General features: G+C 51.3%; 1 protein-coding gene across 1 annotated transcript in view; it reads left to right on the top strand.

The window, feature by feature from the left end:
• The window catches only part of mycbp (MYC binding protein), a 92,015-nt gene that overhangs the window by 34,069 nt on the left and 40,849 nt on the right, over positions 1 to 17,097 (top strand). Inside the window, exons 2-3 of the mRNA XM_068055515.1 lie at positions 5,862 to 5,934; positions 7,248 to 7,296. Of these exons, the coding sequence (XP_067911616.1) occupies positions 5,862 to 5,934; positions 7,248 to 7,296 (122 nt within the window). The remainder of the gene's footprint in view (positions 1 to 5,861; positions 5,935 to 7,247; positions 7,297 to 17,097) is intronic.

Raw genomic sequence — 17,097 nt, 5'->3', positions numbered from 1 at the left:
TGGGGAGTGGGGGGGGGAGAGAGAGGGAGTGGGGGGGGGAGAGAGAGGGGGTGGGGGGGGGAGAGAGAGAGAGAGAGAGAGAGAGAGAGAGGGGTGGGGGGGGAGAGAGAGAGAGAGGGGGTGGGGGGGGGGAGAGAGAGGGGGTGAGGGGGAGAGAGGGGGTGGGGGGGAGAGAGGGGGGTGGGGGGGAGAGAGAGGGAGAGAGAGGGGGTGGGGGGGGAGAGAGAGGGGGGTGGGGGGGGAGAGAGAGAGGGGGTGGGGGGGAGAGAGAGGGAGAGAGGGGGGTGGGGGGGGGAGGAGAGGGGGAGAGAGTGGGTGGGGGGGGAGAGAGAGGGGAGAGAGGGGGTGTGGGGGGGAGAGAGAGGGAGAGAGAGGGGGTGGGGGGGGAGAGAGAGGGGGAGAGAGGGGGTGGGGGGGGGAGAGAGAGGGAGAGAGAGGGGGTGGGGGGGGAGAGAGAGGGAGAGAGAGGGGGTGGGGGGGGAGAGAGAGGGAGAGAGAGGGGGTGGGGGGAGAGAGAGAGAGAGAGAGAGAGAGAGAGAGGGGGTGGGGGGGAGAGAGAGAGAGAGAGAGAGAGAGGGGGTGGGGGGGGAGAGAGAGGGGGTGGGGGGGAGAGAGAGGGAGAGAGAGGGGGTGGGGGGGGGAGAGAGAGGGAGAGAGAGGGGGTTGGGGGGGGGGAGGGGAGAGAGGGAGAGAGAGGGGGTGGGGGGAAGAGAGAGGGAGAGAGAGGGGGTGGGGGGGGAGAGAGAGGAGAAGAGAGGGGGTGGGGGGGGGAGAGAGAGGGAGAGAGAGGGGGTGGGGGGGGAGAGAGAGAGAGAGAGAGGGGGTGGGGGGGGGAGAGAGAGAGAGAGAGGGGGGGGTGGGGGGGGGGGGAGAGAGAGAGAGAGAGGGGGGGTGGGGGGGGGGGAAGAGAGGGAGAGAGAGGGGGTGGGGGGGGGAGAGAGAGGGGGGTGGGAGGGAAGAGAGAGAGAGAGAGAGAGAGAGGGGGTGGGGGGGAGAGAGCGGGGGTGGGGGGGGAGAGAGAGAGAGAGAGAGGGGGTGGGGGGGGAGAGAGAGAGAGAGAGAGAGAGAGGGGGTGGGGGTGGGAGAGAGGGGGTGGGGGGGAGAGAGAGAGAGCGAGGGTTGGGGGGGTGGTGGGGGGGAGAGAGTGGGGGTGGCGTGGTGGGGGGGGGGAGAGAGGGGGTGGGGGGAGAGAGAGAGAGGGTGGCGTGGGGGGGGAGAGAGTGGGGATGGCGTGGGGGGGGGGAGAGAGGGGGGGGAGAGAGAGGGGGTGGCGTGGGGGGGGAGAGAGGGGGTGGCGTGGGGGGGGGGGGGAGAGAGGGGGTGGAGTGGGGGGGGGAGAGAGAGGGGGTGGCGTGGGGGGGGGGAGAGAGGGGGGGGTGGCGTGGGTGGTGGGGGAGAGAGGGGGTGGCGTGGGGGGGGGGGAGAGAGAGGGGGTGGCGTGGGGGGGGGGGGAGAGAGAGGGGGTGGCGTGGGGGGGGGGAGAGAGAGGGGGTGGCGTGGGGGGGGGAGAGAGAGGGGGTGGCGTGGGTGGGGGGGGAGAGAGAGGGGGGTGGCGTGGGTGGGGGGGAGAGAGAGGGGGTGGCGTGGGGGGGGGAGAGAGAGGGGGTGGCGTGGGGGGGGGGGGAGACAGAGGGGGTGGCGTGGGTGGGGGGGGAGAGAGAGGGGGTGGCGTGGGTGGGGGGGGGAGAGAGGGGGTGGCGTGGGTGGGGGGGGGAGAGAGAGGGGGTGGCGTGGGTGTGGGGGGGAGAGAGAGGGGGTGGCGTGGGTGGGGGGGGGAGAGAGAGGGGTAGGCGTGGGGGGGGGGAGAGAGAGAGAGGGGGGCTGGCGGGGGGGAGAGACAGGGAGAAATGGGAGTGGTGGGGGAGGGGTGAGAGAGAGAGAGAGAGGGGGTGGTGGGCGAGGGGTGAGAGAGAGAGAGGGGGTGGTGGGGGGGAGAGAGAGAGGAGAGAGGGGGTGGTGGGGGGGGGGAGAGAGAGAGAGAGAGGTGGGGGTAGAGAGAGAGAGAGAGAGAGAGAGGGTGGGGGGAGAGAGAGAGAGAGAGAGAGAGGGTGGGGGAGAGAGAGAGAGAGAGTGTGGTGGGGGTAGAGAGAGAGAGAGAGAGAGAGAGAGGAGTGGCCGTGGAGAGAGAGAGAGAGAGGAGTGGCCGTGGAGAGAGAGAGAGAGAGGAGTGGCCGTGGAGAGAGAGAGAGAGGAGTGGGGGGTAGAGAGAGAGAGAGAGGAGTGGGGTAGAGAGAGAGAGAGAGGAGTGGGGGTAGAGAGAGAGAGAGAGGAGTGGGGGTAGAGAGAGAGAGAGAGGAGTGGGGGTAGAGAGAGAGAGAGAGGAGTGGGGGTAGAGAGAGAGAGAGAGGAGTGGGGTAGAGAGAGAGAGAGAGGAGTGGGGGTAGAGAGAGAGAGAGAGGAGTGGGGGTAGAGAGAGAGAGAGAGGAGTGGGGGTAGAGAGAGAGAGGAGTGGGGGTAGAGAGAGAGAGAGAGAGGAGTGGGGGGTAGAGAGAGAGAGAGAGAGGAGTGGGGGTAGAGAGAGAGAGAGAGAGGAGTGGGGGTAGAGAGAGAGAGAGAGAGGAGTGGGGGTAGAGAGAGAGAGAGAGAGGAGTGGGGGTAGAGAGAGAGAGAGAAGGGGGTGGGGCTAGAGAGAGAGAGAGAGTGAGCGAGAGGTGTGGGTAGAGAGAGAGAGAGAGAGAGCGAGCCGAGAGGTGTGGGTAGAGAGAGAGAGAGAGAGAGAGCGAGCGAGGGGTGTGAGTAGAGAGAGGGAGAGAGAGCGAGGGGTGTGGGTAGAGAGAGAGAGAGCGAGGGGTGTGGGTAGAGAGAGGGAGGTGTGGAGGTATAGAGAGAGAGAGCGAGGGGTGGGGCTAGAGCGAGAGAGGGTGGTGGGGCTAGAGCGAGAGAGGGGGTGTGGGGCTAGAGCGAGAGAGAGAGGGGGGGTGGGGGTAGAGAGAGGGGGGGTGGGGGTAGAGAGAGGGGGGTGGGGGGTAGAGAGAGGGGGTAGGGGTGGGGGTAGAGAAAGGAGGGTGGGGGTAGAGAGAGAGAGGGGATGGGGTGGTAGAGAGAGAGAGACAGATGGTGGGGGGTAGAGAGAGAGAGGGAGGTGGGGGTGGGGAGTGTGAGTGAGGGGGTGGGGTGAGGGAGGGGGTGGGCAGGGGGTGGGGGGAGAGAGCGGGTGGGTTGGGGGATGGCTTGGGGGGGAGAGGGGCTGTGGGTGAGGGGGGGGAGAGAGGGTGTGGGTGGGGGGAGTGAGAGCGAGGGGGTGGGGGGGCGAGAGACAGAAATAAAAAGGAACGGGGGATTTGAGAGGTGGGGGTGGATTTGAGAGGACGGGGCGGCTTTGAGAGGAGAGGGGTGGGCGGCTTTGAGAGGGAGAGGGGTGGGCGGCTTTGAGAGGGAGAGGGGTGGGCGGCTTTTGAGAGGGAGAGGGGTGGGCGGCTTTGAGAGGGAGGGGGGGGTGGCTTTGAGTGAGGGAGGCTGTGGTTTGAGAGCGGGAGAGGGGGTTTGGTTTGAGAGAGGGAGGGGTGTGGGGGGTTTGAGAGGGGGAGGGGGTGTGGGGGGTTTGAGAGGGGGAGGGGGTGTGGGGGGTTTGAGAGGGGGAGGGGGTGTGGGGGTTTGAGAGGGGGAGGGGGTGTGGGGGGTTTGAGAGGGGGAGGGGTTGTGGGGGGTTTGAGAGGGGGAGGGGTTGTGGGGGGTTTGAGAGAGGGAGGGGTTGTGGGGGGTTTGAGAGAGGGAGGGGTTGTGGGGGGTTTGAGAGAGGGAGGGGTTGTGGGGGGTTTGAGAGAGGGAGGGGTTGTGGGGGTTTGAGAGAGGGAGGGGTTGTGGGGGGTTTGAGAGAGGGAGGGGTTGTGGGGGGTTTGAGGAGGGAGGGGTTGTGGGGGGTTTGAGGGAGGGAGGGGCTGTGGGGGTTTTGAGAGAGGTAGGGGTTGTGGGGTTTTGAGAGAGGGAGGGGAGAGGGGGGTTTGAGATTGGAGGGTTTGGGAGAGGGGGGGGGTGGATTTGAGACGGGGAGGGGGGGGTTTGGGAGAGGGAGGGGGAGTGGGGGTTGGGGAGGGGGTGTGGGGTGTTGAGAAAGGGAGAGGGGAGTTCAGAGAGAGGGAGAGGGACATGGGGGAGGGGTGGGTTTGAGAGAGGGAGGGGGAGAGGGGGGTTTGAGATTGGAGGGGTTGAGAGAGGGAGGGGGGAGATTTGAAATGGGGAGGGGGGGTGGTTGGGAGGGGGTTGTGGGGGGTTTGAGAGAGGGAGAGGGGGGTTTGAGAGAGGGAGAGGGGAGTTGAGGGAGAGGACATGGGGGAGGGGTGGGTTTGAGAGGGAGGGGGAGAGGGGGTTTGAGAGGGAGGGTTTAGGAGAGGGAGAGCGGGGTTTGGGAGGGGAACGGGGAGGGGGTTTTGAGAGGGGGAGCGGGGAGGGGGTTTTGAGAGGGGGAGAGGGAGGGGGTTTTGAGAGGGGAGGGGGGAAGAAAGGGGGGGGTGGTGGTAGAGAGAGTGAGTGGGGAGGTGGGAGGGAGAGAGAGGGAAATGTGGTGGGGGGGGTACTGCGCGATGGAGAGGCGCGGGGGAGAAGGAGGAGTGTGGTACTGTGCGAGGTAGAGGAAGAGGAGGGGGTACTGCGTGAGGGAGAGGACCAGGAAGGGGGGTGGGTACTGCGCAAGTGAGATGAGGAGGGCGGTACTGCGCGAGGTAGAGGAGGAGGGTACTGCATCAGGGAGAGGAGCAGAGGGTACTGCACGAGAGAGAGGAGTTGGAGGCGGGTACTGCGCGAGGAGGAGGAGGAGGAGGGGAGTAGAGAGAGAGAGAGAGAGAGAGAGAGGGTGGGGGTGAGGGTGAGGGTGAGGGTGAGGGGGGAGAGAGAGAGAGAGAGAGAGTGGGAGGGGGTGGGGGGAGAGAGAGCTGGGGGGAGGGGTGGGTGGGACAGGAGAGGTTGGGGGGATGGAGAGAGAGAGAGAGAGAGCGCGCGCGCGAGGGGGTGGGGGTAGAGGTAGCTAGGGGCTGGGGGGAGTGAGAGCGAGGGGGTGGGGGGGCGAGAGAGAGAAAGAAAGGAAGAGGGGGGATTTGAGAGGGGGGGTTTGAGTGAGGGCAATGGAGAGGGGCAGGGTTTGAGTGAGGGCAATGGGGAGGGGTTTTGAGAGGGGGAGGAGGGGAGGGTTTTTGAGAGGGGGAGGAGGGGAGGGGTTTTGAGGAGGGGAGGGGGTTTGAGAGGGGGAGGAGGGGAGGGGGTTTTGAGAGGGGAGGGGGAGAGGGAGGGGGTTTGAGAGAAAGGGAGTGAGGGGGGCGTGGGGTAGCGAGAGTGAGTGGGGTGGTGGGGGGGAGGGAGAGAGGGGGAAATGGTGGGGGGGGGTTACTGTGCGATGGAGAGGCGCGGGGCAGGAGGAGGAGTGTGGTACTATGCGAGGTAGAGGAAGAGGAGGGGTTACTGCGTGAGGGAGAGGACCAGGAAGGGGGGTGGGTACTGCGCGAGTGAGATGAGATGGGGGGTACTGCGCGAGGGAGAGGAGGAGGAGGGTACTGCATCGGGGAAAGGAGGCAGAGGGGGTACTGCACGAGAGAGAGGAGGTGGAGGCAGCTACTGCGCGAGGGAGAGGAGGAGGAGGGGGGTAGAGAGAGGGGGGTTGGGGGGGTAGAGAGGGAGGGTGGGGTGGGGATAAATGGAGTTAGAGGAAGGAAATAGAGAAATTCGGTCAAGTACTGTTGGTGAGAGGGAAACTGAATGCTTGTCTTGCGTTCGAAATCTTGCTTCATGGCTGCTGCTATCTGCTGGTTTAGTGAGTCTAGGACAGGATTTCACTTGAGGACCTGACTGTTCACTGTTGGGTGTAACTGATTGATAGGCATGTGTATGTTTTTGCCATAAACATACACAAACATTATTCTCCTTATGTCTAGGCTGGCGATTCCCGAAGAGAACAATTTCGTAGATACTTAGAAAAAGGTGGTGTGTTGGATACGCTTACAAAAGGTGAGTAGCTCTTTTTATTTTTGTCTATTATATTAAGTTTGTTCCTATTTCATCACATTTCCCCGCCCCCGCCAGGTGATATCAAGAAACAACAGAGCACTGTATACAGCGAAGGCTATGGGCCCGGATGTGGTGCTGAGGACTTGTACTTCAGAACTAGCCATGTCTCTAGCTGTTTCGGTACAGCTATAACACTGGCATCTACCTGACGAGGTGAAAAATTGCTCAGCTGTGTCCTGTCCACAAAAAGGCAAATCCAATCCAGCAAATTACGTTCCCATCAGTCTGCTTTCAGTCATCAAATTGATGGAACGTGTCCTTGATAGTGCTAGCACAGGGCACTTACTCACCATTGCTCAGTTTGGGTTTCACCAGGACCGCTCAACCTCAGACCTCATTACATCCTTGCCCCAAACGTGGATGAAAGAGCTGAATTCAAACAGGAGGTGAGAGTGATTTTCTGTTGATATCAGGGCAGCATTTGACCGAGTGTATCATCAAGGAGTCAGAGTAAAGTTGAAGTTGATGGGAATCCGAAAACTCCACTGGCTCATGTCATACTGAGCACAAAAGAAAATGGGTGTGATTGTTGGAGGCCAATCATCTCTCAACTTATATTTATATAGAACCTTTAACATAATAAAACGTCCCAAAGCCCTTCACAGGAGCATTATAAAACAAAAATAGATACCAAGACACACAAGGTGATATTAGGGCAGATGTCCAAAACCTTGGTCAAAGAGGTAGGTTTTAAGGAGTGTCTTGAATAAAGATGGGGAATTAGCGAGGTTCAGAGGGGGAATTCCAGAGCTTAGGGCCTAGGCAGCTGAAGGCATGATGTATGGTATAGCGATTAAAATCAGAGAGGCTCAAGTGACCAGAATTAGATGAATGCAGATATCTCAGTGGGTTGTGAGGCTGGAGGAGATTACAGAGATAAGGAGGGACAAGGCCAAGGAGGGATTTGGAAACAAGAATGAAAATTTTAAGCAGTCCACGTCTGCAACAGGTAGATTGGTAAGATCAAGTAGGTTTTTCCCTCATGCTGGTGCTCCACTACCTGCTGCAGGCCCAGTCTGCAGATCTGTCCTTCAGGACTCGAGCAGCTCTGTCAGTAGTGGTGCTACTGAACCACTCTTCGTGATGGACTTTGAAGTCCCCTACCAAGACAACATTCTGTGCCCAAAAGGTACTGGATGGAGCATTTGGGATATTTTAATTGTAGTCCACTACTTGATTCTGTGATTTTGTATTTGAGTGCTGTTCTAGTCTTTGCATTAAAGGTGTAGAATTGAAATAGCTTTGTTTTTCAGTGCTGGTCGCCCTCTATGAGGAGCCGGAGAAGCCCAACAATGCAATGGAGTATCCTTTATTGATCAGGAAGTGTTGTCTGTTTTGAGACTTCATTCAGAAAATAGCGGCTCAGCAGTACAACCATGACATTGATATGCTCTTGAAAAGCTGTGGGGTTTTTATTCATTTTAATTTTATTGCAACATTTAAACCAGACTGATTTTAATAAACATGTCCACAGAGCAGCAATGTCTTGAGGGTAGAAAAACAGCCCAGTGTTAACAGTTCTCACTTCAGAACAGAGGGGCTACAATGTAGGTATGTTACTCTTAGATGTTGCTGCAAGGCCAGAATTTATTGCCCCTGATAAGGTGGTGATAATGAAATGCCCTCTTGAACCACTGTAGCTTTTTAATACAACTGATGAGCGGCTTGTTCTGCCCATTTCAGGGGGCAGGTAAGAGTCAACCATGTTGGTGTGGTGTTGGAGTTACACACAGACTAGGCAGGGTAAGGATGGCAGGTTTCCATCCTTAAAGGACAGTTGTGAACCTGTTGGATTAACTGGGATAGTTTTAGTGTGAAAGGAATTGAGGGAGCAGAATTCTTGAGGTGCATTTTTTTGCCTAGTCTGTAGCAAGTCCAACAAGAGAGGGCGCAGTTTTAGACTTAGTTTCAGGAAATGAAGATGGGCAGGTGGAAGGAGTGGCTGTAGGAAAGCATTTTGGTGGAAGTGATCATAATTCAGTAAGTTTTAACATAATTATGGAAGAAGACTGAGATAGAACAGGAGTTAGAGTTCTCAAATGGGGCAAGGCCAATTTTACTAAACTGAGAAGTGATTTAGAGGAAGTGGCCTGGAAACATCTACTTGAAGGTAAATCAGTGTCATAACAGTGGGAGGCATTCAAAGGGGACATTCAAGGGTTCAGAGTAAACATGTTCCCATAAAGAAAAAGGGTGAGGCGACCAAATCTAGAGCCCCGTGGATGTCCAGGTGTTACAGGGTAAGATAAGGCAGAAAAGGAAAGCTTATTGTCCGACACTGAGAACTCAATACTACAGAAAGCCGAGAGGAGTATAGAAAGTGGAGGGGTGAAATCAAAAAGGAAATTAGGAAAACAGAGAGGGCATGAAAGAATATTGGCAAGCAAAATCAAGGTGAACCCAAAGATGTTTCGTCCATACATTAAGAGGATAACTAAGGAGAGAGGTCCCATGAAAAACCAAAAAGGTAACCCATGTGTAGGGGCGGTAGATGTTGGCATTGTTCTGAATGAATACTTTGTGTCTGTCTTCACAAAAGAGGGGGGCAATGCAGATATTTTAGTTAAGGAGGAGGAGTGTGAAGTATTGGATGTGATAAACATAGGGAGAGAGGAAGTATTAATGGGATTAGTATCCTTGAAAGTTGATAAATCACCAGGGCCAGATGAAATGTATCCAAGACTGTTTAAAAAAAAAAAAGCAAGAGAGGAAATAGCAGAGGGTCTGACCATCATTTTCCAAACCTCACTATATATGTGTGGTGCTGGAAGATTGGAGAACTGCTAACGTTGTACCTCTGTTTAAAAAGGGAGCGAAGGATAGACCGAATAATTACAGGCCAGTCAGTCTCACCTCAGAAGTGGGCAAATTATTGGAATCTATTTCTAGAGACAGGATAAATTGTCACTTAGAAAGGCACAGGTTAATCAAGGATAGTCAGCATGGATTTGTTAAGGGAAGATCTTGTTTGACCAAATTGCTCAAATTTTTTGAAGAAGTAGCAAGCCAGATAGATGAGGGTAATGAGGGTTCCGAAGAAGGGTCACTGACCCGAAACGTTAACTCTGCTTCTCTTTCCACGGATGCTGCCAGACCTGCTGAGTGATTCCAGCATTTCTTGTTTTTGTTTCAGATGAGGGTAATGCAATTGATGTGGTCTACCTGGATTTTAGCAAGGCTTTTGACAAGGTCCCACTGGCAGACTGGTTAAAAAAAATAAAATCCCATGGGATCCAGGGGAATTCAGCAAGTTTGATACAAAATTAGCTCAGTGGCAGGAAACAACAGGTAATTGTTGACGGCTGTTTTAGGGACTGGAGGGCTGTTTCCAGTGGTTTTCCGCAGGGCTCAGTACTGGGTCACCTGCTTTTTGTGGTATATATTAACAATTTGGACATAAATGTAGGGGGCATGATCAAGAAGTTTGCAGACGAAAAAGATTGGCCGTGTGGTAGATAGCAAGGAGGACAGCTGCAGCAAGATATTTACGGTCTTGTCAGATGTGCAGAAAAGTGGCAACTGGAATTAAACTTGGAGAAGTGTGAGATGATGTATTTGGGGAGGTCAAACAAGGCAAAGGAATACACGATTAATGGGAAAGTGTAGAGGAAGTGAAGGACCTTGGAGTAAATGTCCATAGAGACCCGACGGTAGCAGGACAGGTCGATAAGGTGGTTAACATAGAAACATAGAAAATAGGAGCAGGAGTAGGCCATTCGGCCCTTTGGGCCTGCTCCGCCATTCAATAAAGATCATGGCTGATTGTCTAATTCAGTACCCTGTTCCCGCTTTTTCCCCATATCCCCTCATCCCTTTGGCATTAAGAAATATATCTATCTCCTCCTTTAATATATTTAATGACTTGGCCTCCACCGCCTTCTGCGGTATAGAATTCCACAGGTTCACCACCCTCTGAGTGAAGAAATTTTTCCTCATCTCGGTTTTAAATGGCATACCCCGTGTCCTGAGACTGTGTCCCCTTGTTCTGGACTCCCCCAGCCATTGGGAACATCCTCCCTGCATCTAGCCTGTCTAGTCCTGTTTGAATTTTATAGGTTTCTATGAGATCCCCTCTCATTCTTCTAAACTCTAGTGAATATAGGCCTAGTCGACCCAATCTCTCCTCATACATCAATCCTGCCATCCCAGGAATCGGCCTAGTAAACCATCTTTGCACTCCCTCCATGGCAAGAACATCCTTCCTCAGATAAGGAGACCAAAACTGCACACAATACTCCAGATGTGGTCTCACCAAGGCCCTGTATAACTGCAGTAAGACATTCTTGCTCCTGTACTCAAATCCTCTTGCAATGAAGGCAAACATACCATTCGCCTTCCTAACTGCTTGTTGCACCTGAATGCTTGCTTTCAGTGACTGGTGTACAGGGACACCCAGGTCTTGTTGCACCTCCCCCTTTCCCAATCTATCGCCATTCATCATTTGTGAACAAAGTTATAGCTTATGGAATAAAAGAGACAGTAGCAACATGGATACAGAATTGGCCGAATGACAGGAAACAAAGAGTAGTGGTTAATGGATGTTTTTCGGGCTGGAGGAATGTTGGAGTGGAGTTTTCCAGGGATCAGTGTTTAGTTTAGTTTAGAGATACAGCACTGAAACAGGCCCTTCGGCCTACCGAGTCTGTGCCGACCATCAACCACCCATTTATACTACTCCTACACTAATTCCATGTTCCTACCACATCCCCACCTGTCCCTATATTTCCCTACCACCTACCTATACTAGGGGCAATTTATAATGGCCAATTTACCTATCAACCTGCAAGACTTTGGCATGTGGGAGGAAACCGGAGCACCCGGAGGAAACCCACGCAGACACAGGGAGAACTTGCAAACTCCACACAGGCAGTTGGGACCCTTCCTTTTCCTGATATATATTAATGACCTAGACGTTGGTGTACAGGGCACAATTTCAAAGTTTACGGATGATGCAAAACTTGGAAGCAATGTGAGCTGTGAGGAGGATTGTGTAGAACTGCAAATGGACATAGACAAGTTGGTGGAATGAGCGGATAGGTGACAGATGAAGTTCAGTGCAGAGAAATGTAAAGTAATTCATTTTGGTAGGAAGAACATGGAGAGACAATATAAATAAAAGGTACATTCCAAAGTGGGTGCAGGAGCAGAGGGACTTGGGTGTATATGTGCATAAGTCATTGAAGGTGGCAGGACGGGTTGAGAGCGTGGTTAATAAAGCATACCTGGGCTTTATTAATGGGGGCATAGAGTACAAGAGCAAGGAAGTTATATTGAACTTATATAAGACACTAGCTCAGCCTCAGCTGGAGTACTGCGTCCAGTTCTGGGCGCTGCACTTTAGGAAAGATGTGAGGGCATTGGAGAGAGTACAGAAAAGATTCACAAGAATGGTTCCAGGGATGAGGAACTTCAGTTATGAAGATAGATTGGAGAAGTTAGGACTGTTTTTCTTGGAGAAGGGAAGGCTGAGAGGTGATTTGATTGAGGTAGTCAAAATCATGAGGGGTCTGGACAGAGTAGATAGAGAGAAACTGTTCCCACTCGTGAAAGGATCAAGAATGAGAGGGGGCAGATTTAAAGTAATGGGTAAGAAGCAAAAGTGACATGAGGAAAAACTTTTTCTTGCAGCAAGTGGTTAAGATCTGGAATGCCCTGCCCGAGAGTGTGGTAAAGGCAGATTCAATTGAAGCATTCAAAAGGGAATTAGAAAGATATATGAAAAGGAAGAATGTGCAGGGTCACAGGGAATGGCACTAAGTCAATTGCTCTTTTGGAGAGCTAGTGCGGACACAATGGGCCAAATGGCCGCCTCCTGCGCTGTAACAATTCTGTGATTCTGATAATCTGCCTTTCTGTTTTTACAACCAAAGTGGATAACCTCGCATTTATCCACGTTATACTGCATCTGCCAATCATTTTCCAACTCCCCTAAATTGTCCAAATCACATTGGAGCCTCTTTGCATCCTCCTTACAGCTCACATTACCCCCCAGCTTTGTGTTGTCTGAAAACTTGGAAATATTTATTTATTTTAGAGATACAGCACTGAAACAGGCCCTTCGGCCCACCGAGTCTGTGCCGACCAACAACCACCCATTTATACTAACCCTGCAACAATCCCATATTCCCTACCACCTACCGACACTAGGGGCAATTTACCTGTTAACCTGCAAGTCTTTGGCTGTGGGAGGAAACCAGAGCACCCGGCGAAAACCCACGCGGTCACAGGGAGAACTTGCAAACTCCGCACAGGCAGTACCCAGAATCGAACCCGGGTCGCTGGAGCTGTGAGGCTGCAATGCTAACCACTGCGCTGCCCTTACATTTAGTATTACATTTAGTTCCCTCACCCAAGTCATTAATATATATTGTGAATAGCTGAGGCCCAAGCACTGATTCCTGCAGTACCCCACTAGTCACTGCCTGCCACCCAGAAAAAGACCCGTTTATTCCTACATTCTGTTTCCTGTCTGTCAAACAATTTTCAATCCATGCCAGTATATTACCCCCAATCCCATGTGCTTTAATTTTGCACACTAACCTCTTACGTAGGACCTTAGCAAAAGCCTTCTGAAAATCCAAATACACCACATCCACTGGTCTCCCTTATCTATTCTACTAGTTGCATCCTCAAAAAACTCCAGTAGATTTGTTAAGCATGATTTCCCCTTTGTAAACCCATGCTGACTTTGTCCAATCCTGTTTATGCTTTCCAGGTGTTCTGCTATCACATCCTTTATAATAGACTCCAGCATTTTCCCCTCTACTGATGTAAGGCTAACTGGTCTGTAATTCCCTGTTTTGTCTCTTCCCTCCTTTTTTAAATAGTGGGGTTACATTTGCCACCCTTCAATCTGTAAGGACCGCTCCAGAGTCTATAGAATTTTGGAAGATGACCACCAATGCATCCACTATTTCCAGGGCCACTTCCTTTAGTACTCTGGGATGTAGATTATCAGGCCCTGGGGATTTGTCAGCCTTTAACCCCGTTAATTTCCCTAGCACTATTTTTTTTACTAGTACTGATTTCCTTCAGTTCCTCCCTTTCATTAGACCCTTGGTTCCCTAACATCTCTGGGAGGTTATTTGTGTCCTTCTTTGTGAAGACAGAACCAAAGTATGTGTTTAATTGTTCTGCCATTTCTTTGTTTCCCCATTTCCCCCATTTCTGACTGTCAGGGACCTACATTTGTCTTCACTAATCTTTTTCTCTTCAGATATTTATAGAAGCTTTTACAGTCAGTTTTTTATGTTCCCCGCAAGTTTACTCTCATACTCTTATTTTCCCCCGCTTAATCAACCTCTTTGTCTTTTTTCTGGCAATTTCATTTGCCTACTCTTTGGATCTCACACTATCGAATTGTCTTTTTAACATTGTTAGTCATCTTATCTTTGTTTTGCAGTATGGCTCTATTTGTTCCCCGCCCTTGTTTACTCTGCCTTCCACTTTTGCTTCTTACCTTTTTGTCTTTCATTTCTATCCTTGTTTCCCTCTCCTCTGTCTCCCAGCTCAGATTCCCATCCCCCGCCATTCTAATTTAAACCCTCCCCGACATCACTAGCAAACACCACCCCGAGGAAATTGGTCCCGGTCCTGCCCAGATGCAACCCATCCAGCTTGTACTGGTCCCACCTTCCCCAGAACCGGTCCCAATGTCCCAGGAATCTGAATCCCTCCCCCCTACACGATTTCTCCAGCCACGTATTCATCTGATATATCCTGCTATTTCTGCTCTCGCTAGCACATGGCACTGGTCGTAATCCCGAGATTACTACCTCTGAAGTCCTACTTTTAAATTTTCGCCTAACTCCCTATATTCAGCTTTTAGGACCTCATCCCTTTTTTTTTTAAACCTATGTCGTTGGTACCGATATGTATCACGACAGCTGGCTGCTCGCCCTCCCCCCTCAGAATGCCCTGCAGCTGCTCAGAGACATCCTTGACCCTTGCACCAGGGAGGCAACATACCATCCTGTAGTCTCTTTTGCGGCTGCAGAAACACCTGTCTGTTCCCCTTACAATTGAATCCCCTATCACTATAGCCCTGCCACTCCTTTTCCTTCCCTCCTCTGCAGCAGAGCCACCCATGGTGCCATGAACTTGGCTGTTGTTGCTTTCCCCTGTGCCATCTCCCCCAACAATATCCAAAGCAGTATATCTGTTAGAGAGGGGGATGGCCATGGGTGACTCCTGCACTACCTACCTTCCTCTACTCTGCCTGGTGGTCACCCATTCCCTTCCTGCCTTTGCAGCATTTGCCTGTGCTGTAACCACCTCACTAAACGTGCTATTCACGACGATCTCAGCATTGCAGATGCTCCACAGTGAATCCACCTGCAGCTCTAGCTCCGTAAATGCAGGTAGCCAGTAGCTACAGATGGATACACTTCCTGCACACACGGTTGTCAGGGACAGTGGAAGCATCGCTGATTTCCCACATAGCGCAGGAGGAGCAGATCACGGGTGCGAGCTCTCCTGCCATGACTTACCTAAGAAGGCATATGGAATCCTTTCCTTTATTAGCCGAGGTATAGAATGTAAGAGCAGGGAGGATATGCTGGAACTGTATGACTCATTGGTTAGGCCACAACTTGAGAACTGTGTGCAGTTCTGGTCACCTCATTACAGAAAGGATGTAATTGCACTAGAGAGGGTACAGAGGAGATTTACGGGAATGTTGCCAAGACTGGAAAAATGCAGCTATGAGTAAAGATTGGATAGGCTGGCGTTGTTCTCCTTGGAACAGAGAAGGCTGAGGGGAGATCTGAAATGAAATGTACAACATTTTGAGGGGCCTGGATAGAGTGGAGGAGAAGGGTCTATTCAACTTAGCAGAGAGATCAGTGACGAGGGGGCATAGGTTTAAAATGATTGGTAGAAAAATTAGAGGGGAGGTAAGGAAAAACTTTTTCACCCAGATGGTGGTGGGGGTCTGGAACTCACTGCCTGAAAAGGTAGTAGAGGCAGAGACCCTCAACTCATTCAAAAAGTGTCTGAATATGCACCTCAAGTGCTGTAATCTGCAAGGCTACAGACCTAATGCTGGAAGGTGGAATTAGAATAGGTGTTTTTTCGGCTGGCACAGACATGATGGGCCAAATGGCCTCTTCCTGTGCCTAAATTTTCTATGATTTGATTCTGTGGATATTTACGACAATCTGACAGCTTCATGGTCATTTTTACTGATGCCAGTTTTTCATTTCTGGATTTTTTTAATTTTGTGACAAATAGTTACAGGAATCCTGTGGGTGAAGTGCCAGTCTTCCTTGCAGTCCCCTTTTTATAGATGAGAACTATCTTTCCACATTCTCCTGTTTGCAAAAGGGGCTTTGCCCCTTATCAGTAAACCACTTAACTTGTCTTTTAATCTAGTTTGTCTAATTGAGTGTTGCTTAACACCTTTAATAGTGAGCTTCATTTGATGCTCGTAGTTGAGTGCCCCTTTCCTTCTAAAAACAAGTACAGTATTGTAATTCATACATGTTGCCCATAGTTTAAAGGAAACAATACTGAATATTTTACATACTTTTGATTACTCTGTGAAAACAGAGAATAACAGTTCAGATAATGAGAGAAGTGTGCATAGAAACGGTGACTTCAGTTTTCCAGCAATAGTTTGGGAAATCCACAAAGGAGGTAAATAATTATAAAGATGAACAAGACATTGAATTATTATGTAAAGCAGTTAGTCAAAGGATACCTGTGAGCATGGGTGTCATTGACTTCATATTGAGTAAGAATCAGGAAATGGTAAAGCGAGCCAGAGCACAGTGATTACAGGATGAGAGGAAATGTGTGTTCTTAAACTTTATAAGTTATTCCTTAAAATAATAGGGTTCTGAAGCATTTGTTGACACTGCTAGGAATTTAGCATACAAGATAACCATTAATAATTGCACAATACTTAATAGCCTACATATAGCAATATCTTGAGTTCGCTGGAAAATTATGGATCCTGGTTTTGAGGTTGTTAATTAGCCAAACCTCATGATTTCTGAGCTTAGGGCGGCACAGTGGCGCAGTGGTTAGCACCGCAGCCTCACAGCTCCAGCGACCCGGGTTCAATTCTGGGTACTGCCTGTGTGGAGTTTGCAAGTTCTCCCTGTGTCTGCGTGGGTTTCCTCCGGGTGCTCCGGTTTCCTCCCACATGCCAAAGACTTGCAGGTTGATAGGTAAATTGGCCATTAGCAATTGCCCCTAGTATAGGTAGGTGGTAGGGAAATATAGGGACAGGTGGGGATGTGGTAGGAATGTAGGATTAGTATAAATGGGTGGTTGATGGTCGACACAGACTCGGTGGGCCGAAGGGCCTGTTTCAGTGCTGTAACTAAACTAAACTATCCCTTCTAATGCCCCCTTTTTTAACACCATTTTTCTACTTTTCCTCATTCATGTAGTTGCAAGAATCACTATCATGGCTTCACCTTGATTGAGCTGTGATTCAAATCATTCAACTGAAGACTATTACTGAGAGACTGATAAACAAATGCCCTCTGTAGGAAATGTTATCAGTTAACCACATTCTGCACACACTGTCCTCAGGATTTGAATGATCATTTCTTGAATTGATTTGATTTTTTTTTGATTTTGAGATACAGCACTGAAACAGACCCTTCGGCCCACCGAGTCTGTGCCGACCATTAACCCCACATTTATACTAATCCTACACTAATCCCATATTTCTACCACATCCTCACCTGTCCCTATATTCCCCTACCACCTACCTATGCTAGGGGAAATTTATAATGGCCAATTTACCTATCAACCTGCAAGTCTTTTGGCTGTGGGAGGAAACCGGAGCACCCGGAGGAAACCCACGCAGACACAGGGAGAACTTGCAAACTCCACACAGGCAGTACCCAGAATTGAACCCGGGTCGCTGGAGCTGTGAGGCTGCGGTGCTAACCACTGCGCCACTCAGGATGAAGATTTTGACCATTAATATGTCACTAATCTCACAGTTGTGGGGCTTGAAGCAGTTATCATCTAACATCTATCTCTGCTGAACCTTTCCTCAGTTATTGTTCAGTTCTTATACTTCTAACAGACTACCTACACATTACTATAACACAGGAAAGGAAAAATACAGTAGGTACTGGAAAT

This window comes from Heterodontus francisci, chromosome 23 (genome assembly GCF_036365525.1).
Source record: "Heterodontus francisci isolate sHetFra1 chromosome 23, sHetFra1.hap1, whole genome shotgun sequence".
Lineage (NCBI taxonomy): Eukaryota > Metazoa > Chordata > Chondrichthyes > Heterodontiformes > Heterodontidae > Heterodontus > Heterodontus francisci.
Note: the sequence above shows the minus strand (reverse complement) of the source record. Positions and strands in the feature narration are given on the sequence as shown.